The sequence below is a fragment of the Xiphophorus hellerii genome, chromosome 17 (assembly GCF_003331165.1).
Source record: "Xiphophorus hellerii strain 12219 chromosome 17, Xiphophorus_hellerii-4.1, whole genome shotgun sequence".
NCBI classification, from domain to species: domain Eukaryota; kingdom Metazoa; phylum Chordata; class Actinopteri; order Cyprinodontiformes; family Poeciliidae; genus Xiphophorus; species Xiphophorus hellerii.
Window position 1 is genome coordinate 4427746 of NC_045688.1, and position 25948 is coordinate 4453693.

The 25948-nt window shown below is 37.8% G+C and overlaps 1 protein-coding gene across 13 annotated transcripts in view; it reads left to right on the plus strand.

Moving 5' to 3' along the window:
• The window catches only part of cacna1c (calcium channel, voltage-dependent, L type, alpha 1C subunit), a 191561-nt gene that overhangs the window by 49422 nt on the left and 116191 nt on the right, over positions 1-25948 (plus strand). For all 13 annotated transcript variants that reach the window (XM_032589682.1, XM_032589683.1, XM_032589679.1 and 10 more), the window contains exons 2-3: positions 4868-5297; positions 12674-12779. In XM_032589682.1, coding sequence (XP_032445573.1) covers positions 4868-5297; positions 12674-12779 — 536 coding nt within the window. The remainder of the gene's footprint in view (positions 1-4867; positions 5298-12673; positions 12780-25948) is intronic.

The following is a 25948-nucleotide window of genomic DNA, read 5'->3' on the forward strand; positions in this document are numbered from 1 at the left end:
CATAAAAGTTTACCAAATGAACAGAAAGGTAAAACATTTCCAGGAAAGCTGCTGTACTGTTATTTAACACGTACTAGTTGACTTCAGTACAAGAAAACCTCAGAACCTTCAAACCACATTGGCTATAAAACTGTTATTGTCATTGCTCTGGATTTTTGTTTTGTTTGTTGCAAGAAGAGAAGATACAATACTAACTCAAGTCTTTGTCATTCTCAGCTATTCTTTTTGACTACAGGCCTTGTTTTTTGTTTTTTCAATAGAAATGTTTCTTCTGGTTTGGCCTAGTCCCAGATTTATTCACTGGTTTTAATATAACTCTGGTTTTCTCTCAAATGCCTGTTCCCTTGTTTATTTAGCTGCTTTTTCTGCATTCTTGTGACACAAATGATAGCTATCAGGTTTCAAATCACAACACATGTTGATAATGTGTATAATTACATCTTAGTCTACACTTAATCCTTGGCGCTATTTGTATATATACATTTTTATTTATCCTTTTTTTTATTTTCCATCATGTTTTTGGTACTACTTTTTTACTTTTTAAAATTTTTTATTGTTTTTCTGCTTGAGCTTGTAAAGATGCTCTTACCAGAACCTTGAGGCAGATTTATAAATTGACCAGTCTTTTAAAAAATGTTTGAGCATGTTTTTGTCTTGACTGGATGATATTAAAATTTGTACTTCAATCTCACAGAGAACCCTGGAAAGACCTAAAGATTAAGGTGATGGCAGGGAGGCATTTAAACTTTAAAGGGTTAGATATCAACACCGATAATAAACCGTCAGAAAACAAATAGAAACTCATCAGTCCAATTTGTGCTTGTCCATGAACTTGTGCTTGGTGCATTCACTGCTTGGAAAAAGGGAAAAAATTTGAGCTTCATGTCTGAAAATCTTCCAATTTTTATTAGATAATTTCTCAGTGGTTCTCTCTACATTTGTATGCAGTAAAATAGTTAAAATTAATATTTATTACACCAATTTGCTTCGCTTTACAAGCACATAATATCCTGCTTCCTTCATGTTTGGATATTAAGACATATTTTCTCAGGTATCCAGGGCTTTATTTCTCCCAGTAGTTTTTTTTATGTCTTTATTCTGGATTTGCTGCTCCTATTTGGTTCTGTCTGTTCCTCAAGTATTGATCCCACTCCATCTCATTCTTTCTTCTTCTACCCTTTGAACCTCTGTTGCTCTTGATTGTCCTTGTAATAAAGACGGATTAATAAATATGAACAGCTATGTTTCACAACACAGCATAATTGCAGGAGAACGTAATCTAAGGGGGCGAAACACACATGCCACTAAATGGAGACCCACCGAGAAAAGCAGAACAGCATCACACTGTGCTCTGATTCTCACAGCTCACACACAAATACCTCAGAAGCACATCGTCGCTCTGAGGTGAGCTTGCTGGGAGAGAGGTGAGCAGTGAGAGATAAGCTGATCAGGCAGAAGTCAATATACTGGAAGTGATTATGTGACAGTGCATGTTTGTGTAAAGGTGTGTTTGTCAGCGATAGCAAGCTGAGAGAGACATTGGTGTTCAACAGCCACCAGGAAGAAGACATTAAGAGAAAGCAGTCAAAGGTAAAGAGAAAGAGGAACACAAGGAATAACCTGAGATTAGACATTTATAGTTTGTGAATTTGTTAGTTATGAAACAACACATGAAACAATAGCCCTAGCGGTCTTTAAAAAAAGAAAAAAAAAAAAAGTGAAATATAGCACAAGTTAATTTGGTTTCACTACTTTATTGAAAACACACTTCTCTGTATTTCCCATGCTTTCTTGTGTTGTTTTCTCAGTCCATTTAATTTAAATACACCTTCAGGGCACTGCAGCTTTAACGCTGCAATGAAAGCCATAAAATGTATTTATTTAGCATTCCTCAAAACAACTATTGCATCACGCTTACTGTTTACTTCTGTTTCAGAGACAAAAGAAGAAACCCTGAGTATACTGGTTTTACCACCAAGATTTTAAGTCAGAGATAAGAAAAAAAACAGGATATTGATTAATTAAATGGTCAAGTTAAGGCAGATGTGACTGAACCATAGTCTAATTAATACAGTTATCTTAAATTAACAAGTTAAAAACACAAAATTGATAGTCCATACCATTTTCTCCTTCTTACGAGTTTGTGTGAGAACCATTTAGCTGAAGTCAAAGTTCTCTTAAACCAGTGATGACCCACTGCTCCAACACAGCTCATATAAACTCCAGGATTATTTCATTTTAATCAAGTGTTTGGAACCAGGAGAATGTCTAAAACATGCAGAACTCCAGTTCTCAAGGAAAAAAGTGGGATGCTACAATGACAGACAGATTCATCAGTGAACTGAGAGAAAATTGATTTTTAGTGTCCACTAATTGTACTTACATTACAGTATGTAGTTATGATACAGAGCTCATCTGCATTAGGATTTGTTCTCTATATTTTTAATTTTTGACCAAAGTTTTTAATTTGGGTTCGTCTTTAAATAATTATATGCTGGAATGTGCAGACTGTGGTTTTGTACTCCTACGGTTAGCTTAACCTGCTATGCTGTTAGGATTTTGACTGGTACTGCCATGATTAATGTTGACTTTAACAAAGAATATTCTTACCCATAAATGTTTAATTGCATGCAAGTACAATTATGAAATCAATAACCTAATTTTAATGGCACAAGAACCTGCATGTGGTTGAGGTAACAAACTGAGACAAATATAAACAACAATTATAAAGACAAAATAAGGAGAACTTTGTAGAAAACTGTCCTTTGGCATTCAGAGAAAATTTCAAAAAGCAAATGGAGGGTAAGCTTTTATGTTAGTAGTATTTGCAGCTAAAATATGCAAATATGCAACAATGAAAATGACTTGATTTTGGCACGTACTGAAGTGTATGAACCATTGTAGAATCCAGCCCTGGATGTTGATAGAAAAAAAAGGAGGATATAGCTGTCTTTAATCTGGCTAAGCATACTGTATGGTAATCCGCTCTGGCTCACTTCTTAGTCTTATTCCTCCTATTTCTATTCGCAAAAATGTTTAATCTGACAAAGATTACTGTTGCTCACTGCTCATGTCTTTCATTGTTTATTCCCCCACATGCGTTGATATCTGAAGTCGTGTTCTCTTTGTATTTCTCCCAGCTCATCTTTAACTTTGTAAATACATGGATACATGGTTAATGGGATTATTTTTGAAGGAAAACATAAGAAATGCAACTGTATATGTATAAATAGGAAAACTCCTTCAATTATGAAAAGTTACGACCACTATTCCATCGTCTCAAAAACTGATGAAGTAGAATTTATTTTTTCATTTGATTGCGCTATTGTTGATATCCATCAATATCAACAATAGAATAGCTTTACTTGAATTAAAAAGACAAGATTTGGAAAGCTCTTAGAGTTCAGAACTAAATATGACAGAAAATACATTTAGTCACTCAAAGAAGGCTGTAAGACAAGAGTTTTCCAGTTAATCTGATGGATATGGAGAGATTATACAAGGTAGAGTGAATAGATATTCCTAAGTAAAGATGTGAAATGCTCCTACCAAAGTTGAAGGTATGTTGTTATTAAACCAAAAGTTGTTTTAACAAATTACTGGTTTAAAGATGTGCACACTTAGGCTATTGTAGCGCTTGTGTATGTATTCCCATGTCAGATTCATCACAAAAACATGGTATTTCAGCAGGTGGATTACAATTTTAAGCACATGGAAGATGTACTTATATCTAATTTAAGGCTGACACAGGTACAAAAAAGCTCTTTTTTTTTGAGCCGGTATTATCTTGCTCTCTGGCGTAACCTATCTTTGAAGGACAGGAACAAAGTGATGGGAACTACAAACAAATAGAAGCTAAATGGTAAATCTCTGTTTACCAATAGGCTCTGTGTATCAGACAGGATGATAGTATGCCTTATTCAATCAAGCTTTAGAGGGAGAATATCATCTTTTTTCTCTGGATGAAGGTTTGCTGTACCAAAAGGACAATGCTGTGTTTTTAGAAGCCTGCCTATCTGAGCATTTCCCGGTGTCTGTTTTGATGTCTGGTAAATTGGCTGCCTGTTCTTTTAAAAGCAATATCCATCTAAGAGTATCAATAAGGGAAACAAAACTGAATTGACAAGAGATTATCGAAGTGCTGTGTGATATAAATAAATGTTGAAGTAAAACAGAAACCAACTGGTTAATAGATTGTTTTGCATTTACATCATATGCATTTCACTTTTTCCGTTTCTAGTGAGATTTCTGTATAAATGAAAATAAGGACATGATTGTTTTTTGGGGATTTTTTTGTGACGCTAAGTGAAGAGGGCTGTAACCTTCTGACTTCCAAGTCACAGTAAACCTTTTGTATTATGAATTTGGGAGAGTATTGAGATAAGATCACGATAAATTATCCTATTTCAAAGCAGAGAACGTGAGAAAATGTTCCTCTGTGTATCTAAAATGATTGCTCCAAACCACAGGGACGGTAAAACTGCCCGTGTTGTGCTTTGTTTTCTGTTTTGTCTTTAAAGTTCAGCCTGATGAAAACTCAGAGCCCAGATGAATGGTTAAGAGCTAAACACAGCATAATTAGCTCTGTTGTACTTGCAGTACTCATGGGAGGACATGTGCATCTGGCCTGTTCTTCAAGGACATTAAAATATGCAGGATTCAGTAACAGCTGAGACACTTGCAGCATTCAAATTAACCTACCAAACAGAAAATTAGGACACTATGTCATCTTTAAGAAGCCATGCGTAATCTCTTTAATTAATGCGGGTGCCAGATGGTTACTGAGGGAAGTGATCTACTGATTTATTGATAATTAAGGTGTATGATTTTCTAACTTGATGTTTGTCTCTATTTTTCTCCTCTGTAGGCTCCGACTACTCTCCCCCTCCCCTTCCTCGGCCTCCTCCAGTTGGCTTGACGAACGAGCACAGAGGAGGCGGTAACCATGGCGACCACAGCGGCGGGGGAGGAGGGGTCAACCGTGGGGTGGGTGTGGTTGGCCTTGCACCGGAGCACATTCCCACCCCGGGAGCAGCCCTGAGCTGGCAAGCGGCCATTGACGCCGCGCGGCAGGCGAAGATGATGGGCAATGCTGCGTCAGGCGGAGGGGCGGGGCTTGGGTCGGGTGGGGGCGGCCCCATTTCCACAGCCAGCTCCACGCAAAGGAAGAGACAACACTACGCTTCTAAACCCAAGAAACAAACCACAACGACAGCCACAAGGCCGCCGCGGGCCCTGCTTTGTCTCACACTCAAGAACCCCATCCGCCGGGCGTGCATCAGCATCGTGGAGTGGAAGTATCCTTTAACCAAACATCAATAATAGATTATTTTTAATCTCTGCTTTGAATGCGGCTCTATAAAGCTTCTTTTTACACAAGCTTTATGAGAGGCATGGTTACCCCAAAACACTGCACTGTGCTGATCTAGCACAACATACATTTAAGTTTGTGGTTGTTTATGGCAACAGATGAAGCAGTTTAAGGTCTATGCTTGTGTGAGACGATGTGTAGTTTCTTTCAGGCAGCATCAAGTCCCACAGAAATCAGCACAATGTAAATCACGAATGGGAACAAACCATTTTTTCTTAGTCGCCTAAATAAACTTACAGTTACAACTTATACAAAAAAGAAATGCTTGATTTACTTTTCCCCACAGTTTTTTCCCAGACAGATACATTATGTTTGCACACTTTTGACAAATGTGACTAGATAGATAACACATACAGACTGGGCCAGATTCATGCTGCTGAAAATTTTAAAAGTGTTTTTTGAGGTGGATTGGTTGACCTACATGCCTGTTGCGTTATTTCTTGTTTTAAAGCACCTTAGAACAAGGAACAGTTTGAAACCTCAGAGACTGTTCTATCTTTCACTACAGATGATAATGTTGGACTCAAAACAATCAAACCCATCTCATTTATTTCATAATAAGAGTGACTTTCTCCCATCTGATTATCTGCCTTTGTTCATGTCTTAACTTTTCTTTTTAATCATTTAATCACTCCTTTTTTCTCGTCTTATCATCCATCTTTCTCTGTCCACGCACATCCTATTTCTTTCTTTTTATTTTTAAGCTCTAAATCACAATGGCCTGATCTAGCCTCAGGGTGATGAATAATAGGAGAGGCCAAGGGAGGTGGAAACGATCAGTGTCACAATCGAAGTAATCAATACTGGGCGCGGGGTCACCATCAGCGTCGCCTCTGGAACAGCATAGCTACAAATCGACCTCGGAGGGACAGGAGGAGAGGAAAAGGAGGCGTCAGGGAAATGAGAAGGGCAGGGATGTGGGCAGGACGTGGATGTTGACAGGAGAGATAATGGAGTGGAGAAGCCGAGGAGGCTTGAGGGAGATTGGGATGGAGGGTAAACAAGAAAAATTATATGGCAGGTGGAGGGCAAACAATCAGTGAAGGGAGGTAGGGAGGCAGTGTTATAACCAAGGGAAGTGAAGGGGGAAACTGGTAAATTGGCATTCGGAAAGATACCTTTTAATTGCTTTTGTTGAGTGCTGCATTAAGTAAATAATACATTGCAGTGAATGTAACAAAATAGGAAAATAGGAGTGCATTATGAGATAGATTTTCAGCACTTAATTTATGATTTTTTTTCTTGTTATGGCTCTCTCTCTTACACAACAGGGGGAATTATCTGTGGCAAGAAATTTGTTTATAATAAATGATTGCGTAATTATTTGTGACATTCTCGCAAAACAGGAAATATATCAAAGCGCAATAAAAACCTTGCTCTGTCCAATTTAGTCCTGCATAATGTTTGATGTTCTGAATCCTGTCTCACTACACCTTCGCAAATTAGACATATATTTCTAAAAAATAAAGTATCCTCCCATGGGATCAGTGATATATTTTTAAGTATGCTAATGTGCTTGAGCACTATACGACTGAAAATATGGATATTTTCCTTCACCGATCAGCTTTTGCAACAGTGATCTAAAATAAATAAATAAATAAATAAATAAATATTTTATGGAATGGAAAATCAATAAACCCTGAGGGTCACTTGAGCAGTCAAACCCAATGAAATATCAGTCTCTGGATCATTTACAACTCCCAGAATCATTTATTCACACATAACCAAAGGCAGAGATGAAAGAAGACGACAGGAAAAGTGATGAAGCCCGAAAGATGTGAAAGGAAAAAAGAGCGACACAAATGTGCTGCGTTTAAATTCACCTGTACTAACCAACATGTTAGCCGTCATATTTTGTCCTTCTTAACATCCACTGAAAAGTCGTCATATGGTACAACAAAAACTGTGTGCAGCCAATAAAAGCTGATCATAATACATTAGTATAATGTATGGAGCTGGTTAATGCTACTATTTACAATTTTAAATTTTCAGGTCACCTAAATATTTCCTCTGACATCTCATTTCTTAAGGGGCTCATCTCCTTCCCAATATAAACATAAGAATTTAGTCTTTGCTTTTAAATCTAAAACTAAAACAAAGATATATAATTAATTGCCATGTTTATATTAATCTTCCATTGTGTAATCAAGATATGGTTTAAGAGCAATAGCTGCAAACAAACAATCGGAAACACATAAAAATCACTTGGCTAATTATTTGAATCTAACTTCAAAATGTAAAAATCCCCAACAAACTGTAAAAAAACAAAACAAAACTTTGTTTAGGATTCTACAGGCCTTAGTTGGCATCAGAAGTGTTAAAGTTCACAAAAGACAAGGGAGCTATTTGGTGAGACACATAATGTGCAGAGGTTACAAACTTTCTGCAGAGTCAATAGTTACAGACCTCTAAACTTCATGTGGCCTTCAGATTAGCGCAAACAGGGCATGGAAAGTTTCATGAAATGGATTTTCATGACCGAGCCGTTGCATCCAAGTCTTACATCACCAAGTCAACATAAGTGTTGGATCCAGTGGTGTAAAGCATGCCCCCTCTGGAGTCTAGAGTAGTGGAGATGGGTTCTCTGGAGTGATGAGTCATGACTCTGTCTGGAAATCCAGTGAATACGTCTGGGTTTGGCAGTTGATTGGAGAACGGCAATTGCCCAACTGCACTGTGTCAAATGTAAAGTTTCGTCGGGAAATGATTAAAGTGTGGGCCTGTTTTTCAGGAGTTGTGCTTGGCCCCTTAGCTCCAGGGAAAGGAACTCTTAGTGCTGCAGCATACCAATACATTCTGAACAATGTCCTGCTCTGAGCTTTGTTTGGGAGTTTCTCCCTCAAAACAAGATCTGTGAAGACATGGATGAGCTACTTTTGGGTGGAAGCAGAACTTCACTGGCACGCAGAGAGTACTGACCTCACCCTGACAGAAAACCTTTGGAATAAAAAAAAAGAACAAGAGAAAAAAAAAATCTGTGTCTGATCTCACATGTGTGCTAATGGAAGAATCATGAAACATTCCCATAAATGCACTCTTAAATTTCATAGAAAGCCCCCCCAGGAAAGTTGGATTGGCTATAGCTGCATGAAGTGGGCCAACACCATACTGAATGTTTAGTGAGCTGAATTCATGAATTCCATTTATTGTACCAAAATACAGCCGGTCCATTCTTACATGCTACCTTTAAGAGCTAACAGTCAAATGGCATCCCGCAAGGGTTTTCCATTCCCTTTCTCTCTCTGAGCTAAGCCCTAGTGTGTCATTTCCTCTAAGCAGAGCTCTCCTTTGCATGTCATTTCCTGTAGGTTTAGCTTAGCAACTAGCTAAAAGAAATAGAAGGAAAACACAGAATTTATTTATTCTCAACAATGTCACTCAACTTCCTATGTGTGAAGATATACGAGCAACTACTTTTGCCGATATATTGTATTTATGTGTAAATAAATTACTTACAAATATAAATGTCATTTACACGCATTACCTATGTAATATGTGCACTAAAATATCATCATAAAATGTTGACAACATCAGTATATCTGAGCTTACTGATTGGGTTCTGGTGAGATAAGAGATTATATGTGCTACTGCGTGAAGCATGAGGTGTTTATGGAAGCCACTTGCTGTATCTGTGAAACAGCTTCTTGGTGTTTGTGTCTGGATGCAATCCCACTGGGAAAATATGTCTTGAGTATATACAGCTGGCTGCTTGAGATGCTTAGCATAATGTTTATGTTAAGTTCTAAAAAGTATTAGAGAGGAAATGTTATGTTGTATGGGCTTAACAGTGAAAAGCACCTGAATTTTAATTTCAGATTTGCTACAGTAAGACGCAGAAGAAACAGTATGACACTCAGCCTCATGTCTTTTTTTTCCATGCTGTTGAAGACACACTGCTGATTTCAGTCTTGCTACTTGATTTGATCCCTCGGTTAGGCCTCTAATGTTTTGCTCTCAACACTACAGCAGCCAGAAGATTTATTGTCATGTTGATGGAAGCGGACCTCCAGGGTTTTTTTTAAATTATGGGTCAGAAACCCAGAGTGAGTCACAGACTTGTGTTTCAGAGGATCTCAACATTTCCGAAGTTAGTTTGATGAGCCCTCGGTTCAAGAGCGAGTGATTGACCTCAAATGCGTCTTGATCCCAGGCTGAATGATCATGTGGTTGAAAGTGATCAAAGGTCAGTTCTTAATCCAAATATAAACTACATTTAGAAAAACTTTTTTTTTCTTGTGTGACTGCAGAGCTGATCCTACACCGACTGTAAGAAATCAAACACTATAGTTAGTCTCTTTGGAAGACCACACAGAGTTGCTCCAGCGACTAAATACATAAATATTTAGATTTTTTAAGTACACTAATCTTCTGAAAAGGCAAAGTTATTACAAACTTACAATAAACAATGTTTAAAAAACCTGCGATAAGAGCATAAAGAACCATAAAAAAAAATTTCACTACAAAACTAATGAAACGTGAACAAAAACTTGACTTGGAGGGAGGACAGGTTTTTTTAAATGCGTTTTTTTAATATCACATTCTGAGTCTACCTTAGCTTAGATGTTCAAAACTCTCATTAGAATTATATATGGCAATTGACATAGCCTTTAGGAGCAATTAAGCATTATTGCTAGGTTGTTAAGAAATGTAGAGCTAGGTGTTGAAGCTTTTTTCAGATTTGTCTTCTGAAATAAGATTTCTCTTTTATTCATGGACACTTTTGGGATATCCACCTGGAACAAGGGAAGTGGCTTTGGAGTGAGGCAAAAACAAAAGTACAGCCTGCTTAATCTATGGGTGTACTTGCTTTGTGTAGGTGCAATAATCCACCTTGCTATAATAGGAACATATAAAAGAAAGGGCAATTCTAAATCATGTAGTTTTATTATCCTCTGACACCTAGCTAGCAGCTATGTTAGCTAGCTTCAATCTCCAATCATCCTGGTCACCTGGCTGCCATTTAAGCCGTTGTCTAATAAAATAAATATAAATTCTTCTCTGTGTCTGATCTAGGAAGAAATAAATTTGTGTTTAGTTGAATTTTTTTTTCATTGTAACAATGTTGCTTGGCAATAAATCCAGTACTATTTAACAACATGTTTGTTTTCCCTTAAATGATGCCACATGTCTTAAGAAAATCCATGTGTGGATTGAATAGCAGAGCTAAGTATGTGGGTTGGGCCCATAAAACCTTTGCCAAATCCTCTCTGCCGATGCCAAACTGCTTTCAATAAAGGTAGTGTGATGTGTCTAGCGACATCTCCCTCTTTGGAAAAAGAAAGGCTTGTCATCACTGAAATCAAGCTTATATCACCTCCTAGGGACCAAAACCCAACCAAATTTTGGAAAATGAATAAAAGGTTTTGGACATGTCCACGCTCCAGCACACCTGTGGTGGTAATGAAATGATGGCATTACTTCCTTATCATGTCTGAAACTGCTCAGCAGAAGCCTGATAATCACCCCTTCATGTGTGCGGATACAGTGAAATGCTTAAAACATGCAGGACAGTATAAAACCATGTATGATAGAGTGAAGGGAGCCATTAAAAAGAAAAAAAAAATCAAGTTGAATGCTTTGTTCTGATGTCACCTTTTGTTGTTCTGCACTGCTGACTTCATTTCTGAAAGCTTACAGCTATGCAGTATATTTTTTTGTGAAGTATGAATGGCCAGTGGCAGCTCAGACATGACTTAGGTAGAGCATTTAGGATGTTAATGGAAGAGGTTCCTATTGCCAAAATACCTTAATAATGTGATTGGAGTTTTAAAGTCTAACCTTAGACTAATCATAATTGAAAATTTCCTCAGGAATTTGATTTGTTTAAACCTTATCATCTGACCTCAAAGCTCGACTGTAATTTGCTGCTTACTTCATAGGCCATCCTGAGTCTGGGCAAATTCTACATGAGAGAAAATAAAAACTGTTGTGTAGGTAGAACAGACAGGAGGATAGAGTAGAAAGGGAGATAAAGACGGGGCAAAAACCGAACACAGGAGTTGACGGTGGTGGCAGTTTGTAGTTGTGTTGATGAAAACCAGACCTCCTCCATCTCTCGTTCACATTCTCTCCCTTTCTCTGTCTCCATCTCTTCACTCTGCACTCTCCCTTTCTCTCAGAGGCCTGAAATAATGAGGTCACTCCCCTCTCAAGGATCGCTCCAAATAAAAACCCTACGTCTCTCCTCTCATTCCATCGTGGCCTCTCCCTTTCTCTCTCTCTCTCTCTCTGTCTGCATCCTGTCTTCCACGCGACAGGCCTGCTCCTTGTCGCACCCATATTAGGACATGCGTTGTCTCTGAGTTCCCCCGCCCACACACTTCAAGAGATTCCAAAGTTACTCTAAGTGTCTTATTGTTCACTAAAAGACAAGCTGAAGAGTTTTGATCTCCCTAAGCAGAGGAACATTGCTTTCTTGGCTGTGAATACCTTTTCTTGTGTAAATGTGTAATAGTTCTTTAGTGACTAACAAGAGCCATTTCTGTGAAAAAGATCTAAAACCAGAATTGTAAAAGAAGATTCTAGGGTAAAGAATATCTCTAAAAAGGAATCAACTTTAATAAATTAAAGGGAAAAGTTGAGTTTTCCACATCTTGACTGTGGACATTGTGGAGCTGTCATGGTTGATAGACCTCTTTAATGTTGCACTTAGGCCTGGGGATGCACCTGCAGAGTAGCAGATCGGTGTGGCGGTCACAATCTTTAAGAAAAGGGACTGAAGACTGTGTTTCATCTATCAAAGGGAACATACTTCATGCTTCTCAGCCTCACAGAAATAGGGTGTGCTGAATGGGAAAATGGTGAGAATGACCGTCAGCTCCTCTCAGTGTTGAGATCACTGTCCTCAACCGAGAAAAAACGTAGACTGCTCCGTCTGTTTACTTTCAGCAGGGGACTTCAAGTATCTTTGTGTCTTGCTGATGAAAAATGGTGGGGTAGAACATATAATCCTGGCACTGCTCTGGTTTGTCATGAAACAAATTGTGCTGTATAAGGTCCGACCCCATCTCTGACAAAGTGGATTCGTCTGTAGGGTGGATGAATTTAGAATTATAGATGAAGACCTCAGGAAGACCTCAGAAAAGAGGTCTTCATTGATCAAATGGAGTCAGTCAATGTGGTTCTTATAACTGATCATGATGCCTGTTGGGTACGAACCACCAAGCGAATCAATTTCCCTCCTGTCTCTTGACTTACTGGGATTTTCGGATTAAGCTGCATAGATGAATGGATGGATCTATGTTTTGAATGGTTCGTAAACATTTTGTCTTGCACTTCACTTTTCCTTAACTCTCCACTCAGACCATTTGAGATCATCATCCTGATGACCATCTTTGCTAATTGTGTGGCCTTAGCCGTCTACATCCCCTTCCCTGAGGATGACTCGAATGCCACCAACTCCAACCTGGTAAGCAGCATATCATTGTATCGGTTTTCTGAGCTGCTGTTAGCAAATGTTTGGTTTCACATTTGCTGCCACTATTTGTTTTTCTTTGCTCTATCTGCTGGGTTTACTTTGCCAAAACACATTTGACTTTGACTTGACAGAGAATGATGACGCATCTTCTTTGTTTGTCTTGGGGTTTGCTATATATGACTTGTTTGTGACAAGCCAGTCTCTCTATGGCATTTATATTACCTGTCTTTATAAAACATTCATGCACAAAAGATGTTGTTAGAAGATGCAGAGAAATCATTGCATTTTGATGGGAATTAACACGGAACCAGAAGAGAGCCAGAAAGAAAATCCCACCTGAATGACACTAGTTCAGAATTACAGAATTGTTTAGCCTTGATTGCTCATATTAGGGTGTGGAGGTAATTAGAGCGGTTCAGTTATACTGAACTTGAATTGCTTTTTGCTTGGATGAAAGAAGATCAGCTGTGAGCTCTTGTGTAGTGCTGATTTCACTTGCTTTAATTGTCTAATTAGATACAATTTATGAGAAGGGCTGAACAAGTACCTGTGCTGTATTACTAATTTAGAAGGAAGGCTCACCATTACACCATTACAGACAGACCGATAGATAGAAACCTAAACTACTGGGTAAACTACTTACCCAGCATGTTAAACTGGCATGTTTGTCACTTCAAATTACTACTAGCATGTACATCTCTTCAGCATTTATACTTGTGACAGACTATAATTCTTATATCATGTTTTTAGGACATCCGTACAAATACCTAAATTCCGATGTTCTGACACTAGCTGCCAAACAAGCAGTTGCTTTATAAAAGCTGTGATTATGAACCTGACAGACAGCTGCTGGTTGTGCAGTTTGATGCAACGTGTTAGTGTAATAGACAGGTACGTGGGCTGTATTTATGGTGCTCATTTCCCATCCAGTCTGCGAATAGCCACCACTGACTAGTCAGTAATTTGTTAAATGATGCGTTGCTAGTAATGTCACATTGACATCAAATTTTAAAATATTTATTTATTGTGGAGCTGTTGTTTTCTTTAAGACAAATTAGAACATTTTAATTTCACAAAATTTGTCTAGGCTAATATTACAGAAAGAAATTTACTTATTTACTTTAGATTTACTTTACTTACCTAATTTCTTTTAATATTTCAGTTACTTTGTTCTGATGCCAGTTTTTTTTAAATTTTCATAACTTCTTAGTGAGGAATGCCATTTTCAAAAACAATGGATTGATTTATTAAAAATTAAGTGTATTTGTATTTCATCAGATATAACTGAGGAAACTTTAGCTCAAATCTTAAATTTGACCTGAAATATGGTATTTTCCAGGTTTTGTCTTGCTTTTCGTCTGAGTACATTTTATTTATTACTTTATTGTTTAGGTGGAGGTTATTGTATCAAATCTTTATACATCACTGTGTAAGATTCATGTTTTTGTGATCAATGTGCCGCTGTATGTGTTTCAGAAAAAGTTGGACATTTATCTCTCTGATTAAGTGAAGGAGCCATCACTCTGACTGTTTATGTCTTTGCTTCTTTTGAAAGGAGGATTATTTTGACACATTTTGCTCATTTTTAATCCCTCATGCTGCACTTTGCGACTTTATCCAAGTTGTCTACTACTGGATAAAGCCTGCATAGTATTATCAAGAGCACAGTCGTCGTTTTTATCACTAAATTAATAACCAAACCGGCCCCTCTTCTGTTCTGTTTTGCAGTTTGAGAGCAGGTATATGAGTCAGAGTAAATCAACTGAAGGAGATTTTTCTATAATATCCATTAGATGGCATTTAAATTCAAACTGATTGAGAGCAAGGCAAGAAAAAAGCCTGTCTTGTCTTACCATTAAAAAGCTAAGTGTGCTAGGTTTGCTAAACTTCACTGGGACTTTAACTGGAACCATGTGCTTTGGTCAGGTGAGACAAAGATTGAGGTTTCTGGTAATAAACACTCAGATGTATCTGAAGTAAACCAAGGATGTGGTAGAGGATCTATGATGTTGTGGGTCTGTCTCACTCCTAAAGGCCCTGGGAACCTCATTAGAATGCATGGCATCATGAACTCTTTTAGAATCTAAATCCTACAACAAATCATTGAGGTAGGCAGAAAAGAGACATCCAAAAATATAAGAGGATCCAAGACCCTGGATAAAATAGACAATTTGTTCCACGAGTGTGCCAAATAGTGGGGATTATTAATATGTATAATTATTGGATAAAGTAATTAAAAACTTTCTGAAAAGCTTTTATTCTTTTAAAATATAACCTTATCTCATAACATTTGTTTTTGGTGGGCTATTTTTTACCTTAGACAAAGAATTTAAGACTCCTTAAGTTAACTTATACAGAATGCACATTCGGATCCCTACGTATAAGCCACTCACCGCCACCACAGCTGTGGCTAATTAGTTTTATAACCTTCACACATACAGGAAGCAATGTGAAGATAGATGGGGCAGAGGCTTAACTATGCGGTTGATCTAAGCATCTGTCTGGGTGCCAGACAGGCAGCGTTTGAAATGGAGAAGTTTTAAGCATCGTCATCTGATAACATTTCTGGATTTGCAGCGCACATCATTAAGTTGCTGCAAAGTGCTTACAAGTTAAGAGACTTCAAGAAAACATTTGTTTGTCTTTGTTAATTTATAGGGGCTTTTTTGTCATTACATACATCTATAAAAACCGTAGTGTGTTTTTTCTGAGTCTACAGTTGCTGTTTTCGCAACATTAATACCCAGTAACAGTCTAGGTACAGTGCAGTAAAATGTGTTTTCTCCTTCATAGATTTCTTCCGTTTTTGCTTTTTTGTCAAATTTAAATGTGTAAGATCAGCGGTCATAACACAAGTAAACAAAAGCAGTTCTCGAATGATGTTTTCAATTATCACATGAAGAAGGATAGAAGCTGGCCATGTGTGAAAATAAATTGGCCCCTAATCTTTATAAATGGTTGTGCCACTCTTGGTTGCATCAAGCATAGCTGGCAATGGGTCTTTTACATCACTGTTGACGGATTATTTGGTTAGTTCAAAGTCTAATTTCCAAAAGTTGTTCTTTCTTGTTGAATCATAAACAGACTTCCACTGACTCAAGTGATGTCTGAAGTACTTAGGAAGTTTTTCTGGACTCTTGTGAGCTCTGTAATGCATTGCCAATAAAGGAGCTACCAAAGTTATTTGTTGTGGAGTGACTTTGGTAGGTCAAGCTCTCTGGGAAGTTCACCACTATTACATGTTTTCTCCCTTTGTGGATTTGTGGATAATGGCTCTTAATGGGGTTTGCTAAAGTCTTCAAAAACAAAAAAATTTCTTTGTAACTCTTTCCAGTTTTATAGATGTCAGTCACTTTGTTTCTCACCCATTGTTTTTTTCTTTAGATCTGTCCATAATAAATTGCTTTGTGAGATCTTTTAGCCTATTTGAAGAGAAAAAATGTGACTTATCACAATCCTTTCATGATTACACAAAGGTGACATATTGTATGTACTATCATGTTTGTTTGTTTGATATTTTCTACTTACTGAAGTTATCTTTCACATTCAAATTTATTTGATAGGGGAGAGAAAGCACAAACAGAACAATCTGTAAGGGGTACATAGTGTTTCAATAATCTGTGAATTTATAATGTCGTAAGAAGGAAATATATTGATATTTTTATTTTCAGCACACTTATTACTTCTCATATTTGCATCAAAATGTTGAAAACTACAAGGCAGCTTATTAAATTCCCATCATGTAAGCCCTGACGCTTCAAATAACGCTCTGAAAGAAAGATCTTATTTCAGGTCACTTGTCAATCAGTGTTTTTGGTATTTGTTGAATTTTAATATCTCTTGTTTTGCTAGATCTGAGAAGGATAAAAAGATCAGCATCATGACTGTGGTTTAGTATCCTGGCAATGAGGTTTTATTTACCTCCAAACCTGCAGTATATTTGATTAACGACAGCCCTCCTTATATTTATAAAAAGTCTCTTATGCAACACCAGAGATCTGTTGAATTGCTTCCTGTACAAGATTTCTATTTCAGTCTGCATCCCATAATGCGCTGCTTTGTCTCCTTGACAACATTCCCAATAATAGCAGCAGGAGAGGTTGTCATGGAAATGGTAACCGTAGTGATGCTCCTCATGTGCACTTGGTTACAGAGAGAAAAAGCAGGTAGGAACCAAAGTGCAAAAAACTCTTCTCTGTCAGGGAGAAAATGTGGGCTGCACTTCAAAACGGTTTGTCTAAATTGTGGTCTTTCTTTTTTCTCCAGACCCTTTCTTCCATTGCATTTCTTCCCTTCAGTCACTCTCCACAATCGATCTTAGTGAGGTCGATAGGAATGCTTTGAAATCGACAGAATAATGATGTCATAGCCAAGCAATTAGCAGATCGATGAACCTGATTAGACACTGACTGATGAAGGGCAGAGCATTGGACACAGACACATTTATACCTCAAATAGAAATTTTCTTTTGAAATGCAAGGGTGACAAAGCTATTTTGACAGTGTGTGTTGGAAATTTGTACAATATCTGAAAATTGTCTGAATCAGCCCTGAATCTATAGTTCACCTAACCACCAAAGTATGGAAGCATATTACTTCAGTACCAGCTTTAAAAAGGTACAGCTGAGACTCAAATTTTTGCCCAATCTTCCATGAAAACAGCTCAAGCTGTCAGGATCTGTGTTTTTCTGTGTTTATTTAGAGTTTTGTGTGTCCTTAGGTCTCTTCGTTGTCCTGTCCTCCCTTTGATTGTTCCCAGGTGTGTCTCGTTTCTGTGATTACCCTCCCGTGTATTTAACTCCACCTGTGTTCCTTGTTCCTCGTCGGGTCCTCGTCTAATGTGCGTTCGTGTTGTTCCGTTGACGATTCCTTTTTACGGTTGCTACCGGCGTCGAGCCCTGGTTTCAGCTCGGCCGTGCTGCCCGTTATTTTGGACCGTGTTTTGTGGGACATTCATCATTAAAACCATTAATTTACCACATCCTGGGTCTACAGCGTCTGCCTCACCACTCTCAACACACCGTTTTATGACACAAGCTCAGTCACACTGGATGGAAACCATCACTGAAGATCGGTTTTGAAGTCTTGCCACAAATTCTAATTTCAGGTTAAGGTCAGCGCTTTGACTAGGCCCTTCCAAGACATTAATATCAATTTTGATCTTATCTAATCTAATCTGTTGCTTCCCTCATTAATACTCTCCATGACCGGCTTGTCAGCTTAGGTGGGCAGGCACATATAAGGATATTGTTTTATAACTTAACCTTGCTGTAAACCTCTCTTGAGATTGTTCTGACAAACTTGTCTTTGTGTTCATTGGTCTTCACTGCGCTTTTCATTCACTAAATTTCTCTAACAAACGTATTAGACCTTAATAGAACAGCTGCATTTAAGCAGAAATGAAACTAGGTATCAATGGGCTAAATAAGTCATTTCTGAAAGCAAGTGGTCGCAATAGTTTTTTTTAAGACTGGATTTTGTTAATATATCCTTTTCTTTCCACTCTAAAATTAAGCTCTACTATGTATTGATATATCACTTAAAGACTAAAAAAAATGAATTGAAATTTGTGGTTGTGATTTCTTCAAAATGTGAAATTGATCCAGAGGTAAGGATAGTTGTTCTTGGCAATGAACCTCCTTCTTTAAGAAATGCACCACAAAGTAGACATGGAAAAGACAAGTTATTTTGTTCTAGCTGAGATACAGATATTTATAGGTTGTTCTACAAATGAGCAAACATCAATCATGTTTCATTTATATTCTTTGAGAAAAGAAAACAAATATTTTGTGTATTTTTTTATTGTGTGAAATGACTATAGAAATTCCACAGAGCATCATTCATTGCAGCAAGAGCTGATTTGTATTTATGGAGTAACGTTGTAAGTTACCTTTTTAACTAAGCGCTGGGCTCTGTCTCAGTTGATTTTTTCTATCCTCCCATTATTTATTTCTGTTGTGGTTCAAGGTAACATGTTTCTATGGGTGCTCTTCTGCTAGTTGCCAAGAATGTCTATTTATAGATGCAGAGGTATGATCTGTACTTGCTCTTATCTAAACAAATTTGCTCTGTGGTCTCTTGTGCTGGAGACAGAATCTGAGTGATCTCAGTGGAAATCATGCGTGAATAGTTATGCTAGTGGTGGCCTATGTGGATAGTTTAACATTTTAGCATGGATTTGCTAATTATGATTACTGGGTGTGACAGTGTGTGCTTATGTCATATGTAAACAGATGTGATTTACTGCAACATGTGTCATGTCTTCCACACATATAATTAGTGGCATATAATTAGTAGGTTGCTTGACTAAAGTCTGACCAACATCAGCCATGTTACATCCCAGCGAATTATAGTTTAAAAATTATGAAGCGACTTCCTTTCTTGAGAGAAAACAGTGGACAGATTTGCATAAATGTGAAGGCTTACAGGGGACAAATTTAAACAAACACATCATTAAATCATTGATTAAATGTGCCGTGAAATAAATAAATGTCTAATTAAATGTTTAAGTAAATTATTAAATAGTCAGTTTATTAAATATGTAATCAAATCATTAAAATGCAAACTTATAATAGCCAGTGCAGATACTTAAATATGTATTTAATTATTTCATGGTTCTCATAAAATAATTTTATCTGAAAAACTCACCCATCAAAGTGGAGGAGCGAGACTATAGGTGGGGATGACATGCCGATGAAACCTGTTAACACAATAATAAGAGCAGAATTAAAATAAGTTGATGACAAATCGCTGCTGTTGTGTGATGAGGTACTTTGAGTTATTAGCCTGCAAAAAAAAGCATAAAACTTATGAGGTGCTTACATGATTTTCCTTTCTCACTCTGCCCCTCCCATCCTGCCACACTTTAAGACCCGCCCCTAAACACGTCCAGATTTCCCCTGTACTCACCTGATTGGCCCGCTGATTCCTTTCCCTCCTGATCGTGTGATGGCAACAACTGCCGCCACCATTTCGCTTGTTTTATTGTATTGTGATCATGTTACCCATTTTCTTACTTTCTTCCAAGATAAGTCTACTTTGTTTACTAAGACTTAAGAATAATTTGATGTTTCTGCTGGCTACCAGATGGAAAACAAGCCAGCATCCATTGTGTCTTCATTAAAAGGATTCTGATCATGACTTGACTTGTCATATAAATTTATTCCCAATCTTTTGAGAAGAAAGTCAAGTTTTGAAACTTTTTACCCTTGTTTTTTTTTTTCATTTTCTTGCTAAACATGTGCATAATAAATGTTATTCACAGTCCAGAGACCATCAAAGAGGTCTCTGGGTTAAATCAGGTCAACTTGTGAAAACATAATCGATTATAGCCAAGGTTCAAACCAATGCCTTATTCATTAATACTGTACGACTGTGTGTAAAAGTCTAGCAGTGAGGGGTTGCATTTTTGATCATCTTCATGCCGCCCGAAGCCTCAAATATCCTGAAGGCAAAATGTTGGAAGGTGCTGGTGTTAAATCGGTGAAAGAGGGAAGGACAAAAAAGAGAGAGCAGGATATTTTTACTGAGCTATAAGTGTCCACCTCTCCCTCACATCGACCCATATTACAGCTCAAACAAAGCACACAGGGAGATGAGAACCTAATGTCTCTGTCCGTCACGCTTACCAGAGGGAGCGACGTCTGTCTTATTGTCCCTGTTTCTGTCAGGCATTCTTCTCATTGTTTGCTGAAATGACAACCAGAGTGGGATTAAAGACAGTTGTTCCGCACATCTGGGATAGTAATTGATATTGGATCTATTTAGAGAAAAACAGTTGTACTCAAAACCAAACAAAGCAATTTAAGCTTAGCAACTTGCCTATTATAAGTCCCTCTTCAAAAAAAAAAAAAAAAATCAATGCTACATGAATGTTTGAAAAGTATCTTTTCAGTACAGTAAGGAATGACATTATACATATTTCAACAATGTTAAGTAGCGCTACATGATATATTGGCTACAAAGCCATTTTTATGAAAGGTTTGAGACTCCAGTGAAATAAAAAACAACTCATGCAGGAGATCATAAAAGAACCAAACAGAACGATCCAACATCAATGAATTAAAAAGAAAAGAAAAACAAATGCTGCAGAAAAATTTCAGCCAAGGCATGAACCACTGCTGAACTTGTCACACACTTGTCAAAAAAATATTATGATTTCCAAGACTTCTGGGAAACAATTATATGAAAACTTTCTGATAATTAAACCTCTTGAATCTTGAAAGTCGTGTGTCCTGAACATTTCCTTTAAAACTAAAACCGACAACAGACATGGCTGCGTTGATGCGTCAGGACCTGGAAAACTTGAACTCTGCTCACTATCAGGGATATTCAGTGAGCAGGAGAACGTCTGGTCATCTGTTTGTGAACTTAAGCTCAAGCACGGCAGGGTTATTCGACAGCAAATCCACCTCTGAACTGATTAGACAAAAAATTGTTATGGAGTGGCTTAGTCAAAGTTTAACCTTGAAACCAGTCAAGATGCAATAGGTTTTGCCGGTTATTGTGAAAGCTCGAGGACAGTTGTTCCCTCAAAAAAGTGAAACAACCAGTTATGTTTAAAGGCAGTTAACAGAGCCATTTTGGTTTGGACAGCTTTTTTTCCTTAATGAACAAAAATATACTTTAAAAACAATTGTAGTTTGTATTTATTCAGGCTTCCTATGTCTGATATTAAAAATAAAGTGTGACAAAGAAATCTACAAAAGGGGAAAAACCTTTGAAACATTGACACAATCAAGAACAAAGCTGACCTGATGGTAAATTCACCAGCGTTTATTCTGTTCTCTTTCCCAGTTTTATGGACGCAAAGTAATAAAGTTAGGTTTAAATCTCTTAAGATGAACTACAGTCAGGTGTGTGCTTTGGAAGTCCTCAGATTGGGAACAATAAGCAAAATATCTGACATATTAGGTAGTGCAAATGTCTCAGCTCTCTTACTCGCTAAATTATTAGGTGATGCAGTGTTACACAGTGTACAGCCTCTTCTAGGGAGGACTAGCAGTCATGTTTGTGTGGCATTCACTGACATTTAGCCATCTGGTCTGGGAGCTGAGTCTTTTTCCCTTCTGCCTTCTTGCTCTTGAAGACACACTGGCACAAAAACCGATGGTCAGCACATATTTCTACATCTGGGCGAAGGCTGTTTTAAAGGTGTATCAGTGGGATCTGTGCGACACTGGGGGTTGTGTGATTATTTGTGTATTTCCACACTTCCTTGGGTGGTTTATGTGTTTGCCAGCATCATCAAAGAGCCGGGTTCCCATAGAAACAGATGTTTCCATTTTCTTCCTTGGTGGTAACATGTGGCAGACTTCCAGCACTGCATTTTCTAAGGTAACAGTATGGAAGATAATCTTGGTTCTGGCATTTATTTCTTTTTAACCAGCCATGTTAAATTTATAGTTTCAGATGCAGATTAAGTCAAACAGTTCAAAGTTGGGAACTTTAAGATAACTTACATGATTATTGTACCTAAGGGGATGCCTTAAATTGCCTTTCTGTTGTGTGTGCTTATTCAACGTATTTCATAAAACCATGTGTTAGATTTGCCTTTAGGGATATTTTCACAAATTAGATTAAGAACAGATACAAATTGTGAAGGAAAAATTTAGTAACAAAGTTTAAATAAATTTGAATGTACACTTTATGATGTTTCTATTAAAGGTTTGCACTCAGTTGCAGCTCAACAGGACATATCCTCTTCTGACCCTCCTCAAATAAATGAAGAACAGGGTGTTCAGCGGTTAGAAATGTGAGACATGGCTAAGGTGATAAGCCTAGTTTGTAGAAGTTCAGTTACTAGTATCTGTTTAGCCATCAGCAGAGAGGCTTTTTGGATAAACGCCTAAAGTTGAGCTGTGAATGTGTATGCAACCCTGCTCCATTGAAACTTACAGATAAGTAACGTATAGATTTTTACCAGACACTTGAGCCAGGGGGTGTGACTAAGTAATGTGTGATGTATCCTATGTAAATGAGGGGATGTTTAGCCCCAAGTCAGAACTCATCCGATTCTCACTGAGATGTGAGCTTTGTATGTTTTCTCCATTTGCAAATGTTAATTAAAGCTGTGTTTGTTCTCTTTTAAAGCTAAAGTTTGGTCTCGAATTTTGTGCAACTTAACAATACTATTCTGTAAAACAGATTGTGAATCTTAATTTATATCAATATGTGTCATTGTTCTGCGGTAGATCTCTTCCCACAAATGACAGTGTATGAATTTGAGATGGGTCTTTCAATAGATGAGCTTTAGGAAATCACATAAATTGTTTTACAATCATAATTTTCCCTTTGAGGAACAGGCCCATTTTCTGTATCTGAAGTGTTGAATAAGAGATAATGAAAAATGGCTTATAAATGTGTCCATATCCTTCAAACGTTTCCAAATTTTGTCACATTACAAACAAAACATCGGTGTATTTCATTGAGATCTTATCTAAAACAGCAACTCAAAAAAAATATATAATTTATTTGTTCAACAACATTGTAGCAGATATACAGTAGATACAAACCTAATTTATATGCTTAGACTGCACATAAACTCAGCAACAAAATTAACTTTTTAATAAGTCAATGGTCCAGTGTTGCTACATTTCTGTTCACTAAAAGGTATTATTGGAAAGTTAGTGACTTAATGCAAACAGATCCTTAGATATACTTTTCTTTTAACCAGTTACACTGAAGTTGAACGTGTTGTTTTGTATGGATTCATATTAAGTGCTATGTCAAATTTACACACATTTTCACATGTCATGCAAAATAAGTTGCATGTAATGAGACAAACTTTCTCTGTCTGGTTCCCTCAAGCTAAACATTGTGCAGTCAAAGTTAGTTAACACTGATTGGGCTCCAATCACCCTGAGTAAAGGAATAAGTCTAAGAGCAGAAGTGTAAACGTTCACTTTATTCGGCTAAGAAGCACAGTTTGTTTTCAGTCAGTTATTGTGCCTGGACCATTAATCAGACCGATTGCTATTCCTTCCGCTTTTGTCACTCTCATCAATTTTTCTGTTTTCAAAGAGTCATGCTTTGTAGGACAACTGTCAGGTGTGTGTGGACACGTGTGTATGACGACGGCCTCCCTCTGCTGCACCCCCTGCACCCTCCCGCTCCTGGGAGGTGACCCAGTTTCCCATGATCCAACACGGCTGCTTCTACTGCGTTGTTGCCGTAGCAATATTGCGAGGTCCTCTAATGCCGGCTGCGACTGTGCCATGAATAATGGATGGAGAGACTGACAGAGTATTAAAGTGCGGTGAGAGAAAGGAAAACGGATGAGGGCAGAGAGAGAGAACAGTACATTGGAGTAGCAAGAATGGAGGAAAAGGGAAGGAGTGATATTAGAAGAGATATAAGAGAGGAGTCAAAGAAACTGAGGAATGAATCAGAAATGGGAGGAGAACCACCACAGAAAGATGAATAAAATACAATTCAAAAGTCCTCAGGTTTAAGCTGAAGGACAGCAGGAGAGATGGGAATTACAAATAAGTTCGAAGTGAGGTGGACAGATGTCAATTTTTGAAAAACGCAACGTGAAGCTCTATCCCTTTGGAACATTCAAGGTTAGGTCAATAACAATGAGATAAAAACTTTTTCTTCCTATCAAAAACCAAACCTGTTATCTTGAGGATACAGCCTGACCAAAAGACTAGCAGCGGTAGTCTACTTTGCCCTGGCTCTGAGTACCAAAGTCTTAGAAATTACTTGTAGCCTATTCCACACTGATTGATGTCAATGACTTTGTTTCACATTTGTCTTTGAACTTCTTCAGATCTGGCATTAGGAGTTTCTTCTGGTGGTATTTTAGTTTATTTTATGTTGTCAGATTTTTTTTGACAGAAAAGTTCTTTTTAGTCAACTGTTCAGTGATTACTTTTCATCGCCACAGATCACATAAGTGTAACAAAAGAAAAAAGTCATAACAATCTGTCTTAGCACCACTGTTGGTCTTTGAGAGTGTGTGGATTGCAGATGCCTGATTGGCAAGTTGGGAATTTTTTGGGGGAGGATTCTTCCTCCTCATTACTGACTCGTTCTGCCACCAGGGTTTGTGTGGGCACCTTGATTGACATGTACTTGGGAATATGACTGCAGGGATAGGCAGGGGGGGTTTGATACCCTGCATCTCTCCATGTGCCTCCTTGGCATAGGGACTATTGGCTCCTGTGCTATGCTGCCAACACGCCTCCATGCTGAGCTTATGGCTACTCTGTGGGGGGGTTCTTGGGGTCTATCTGCCTGGGGCTCCTGCAGCCTCAGGGAGCCAAAGCAGGACGTTTCTCCTCTATTCCTCTAAATTTACACACACACATTCACGCACACCCATACCTTTACAAATAACCCAAAAAGCTAAAGGTCATTCGAACACAGGTTCATATTTTATTAACAGACTATCTACTCTGATGCCAGATGGAACTCTGATTTAATAGTCAATCAAACAATTAGGATTCCATCTCTTCTCTCTAAAAGCTGCCCTGGCACATGTAGACAACCAGGTTCTTCATATTGCAGATTTGAGGACAAGTTAAAAAAAACATTAAATAAAAGTAACATTGATGCTTTAGCTTTTACAGACCTATCCAGTGAGTTGGCTGTGTATGAATTTGTTTTTGTGAGCCATTGTGCACTTTGCCTTTATCTCTGTTGCTGGTGACTGCAGCATGCACCGGTATTGTGTCTCACACTTTCTTTCAACAGCAGCAGCAGACCTACAAAAAGGGGCATATAGAGGTGTCCACCTATCACCTGTCTGCCACAGCTGTCAGTCTGTCAGGGCTTAAAACGGAAGAACGAAAAACATGCAAAATACTGAGCCAAGCTTGCAGAACAGATGTCAAGGAGCTTAAAGTATGTCCAGCCTCTCTTTTTCCTATAATAAATGTTTTATTGAGCAAACTGTTTGAAGAGGCAACTGTAAGTCTATAATGACATCCATGTCTTAATGTAAACCAATTACAAAGATGGAGGAAGTGTTGTGTCAGAGACTTAAATTAGCTACGAAAACTTTATTCTTTTCTATTCCTTACTTCAAAAGGGATATAGTCGGTAATGATCTTATGTGCAAAATACCACAGCGTCTATTTTATTTGAGCTCATAAGGAAGCATGAGCTCATAAAGAAACCCTTGCAATATAACTGGAGATTACACGTGCTTTAGGA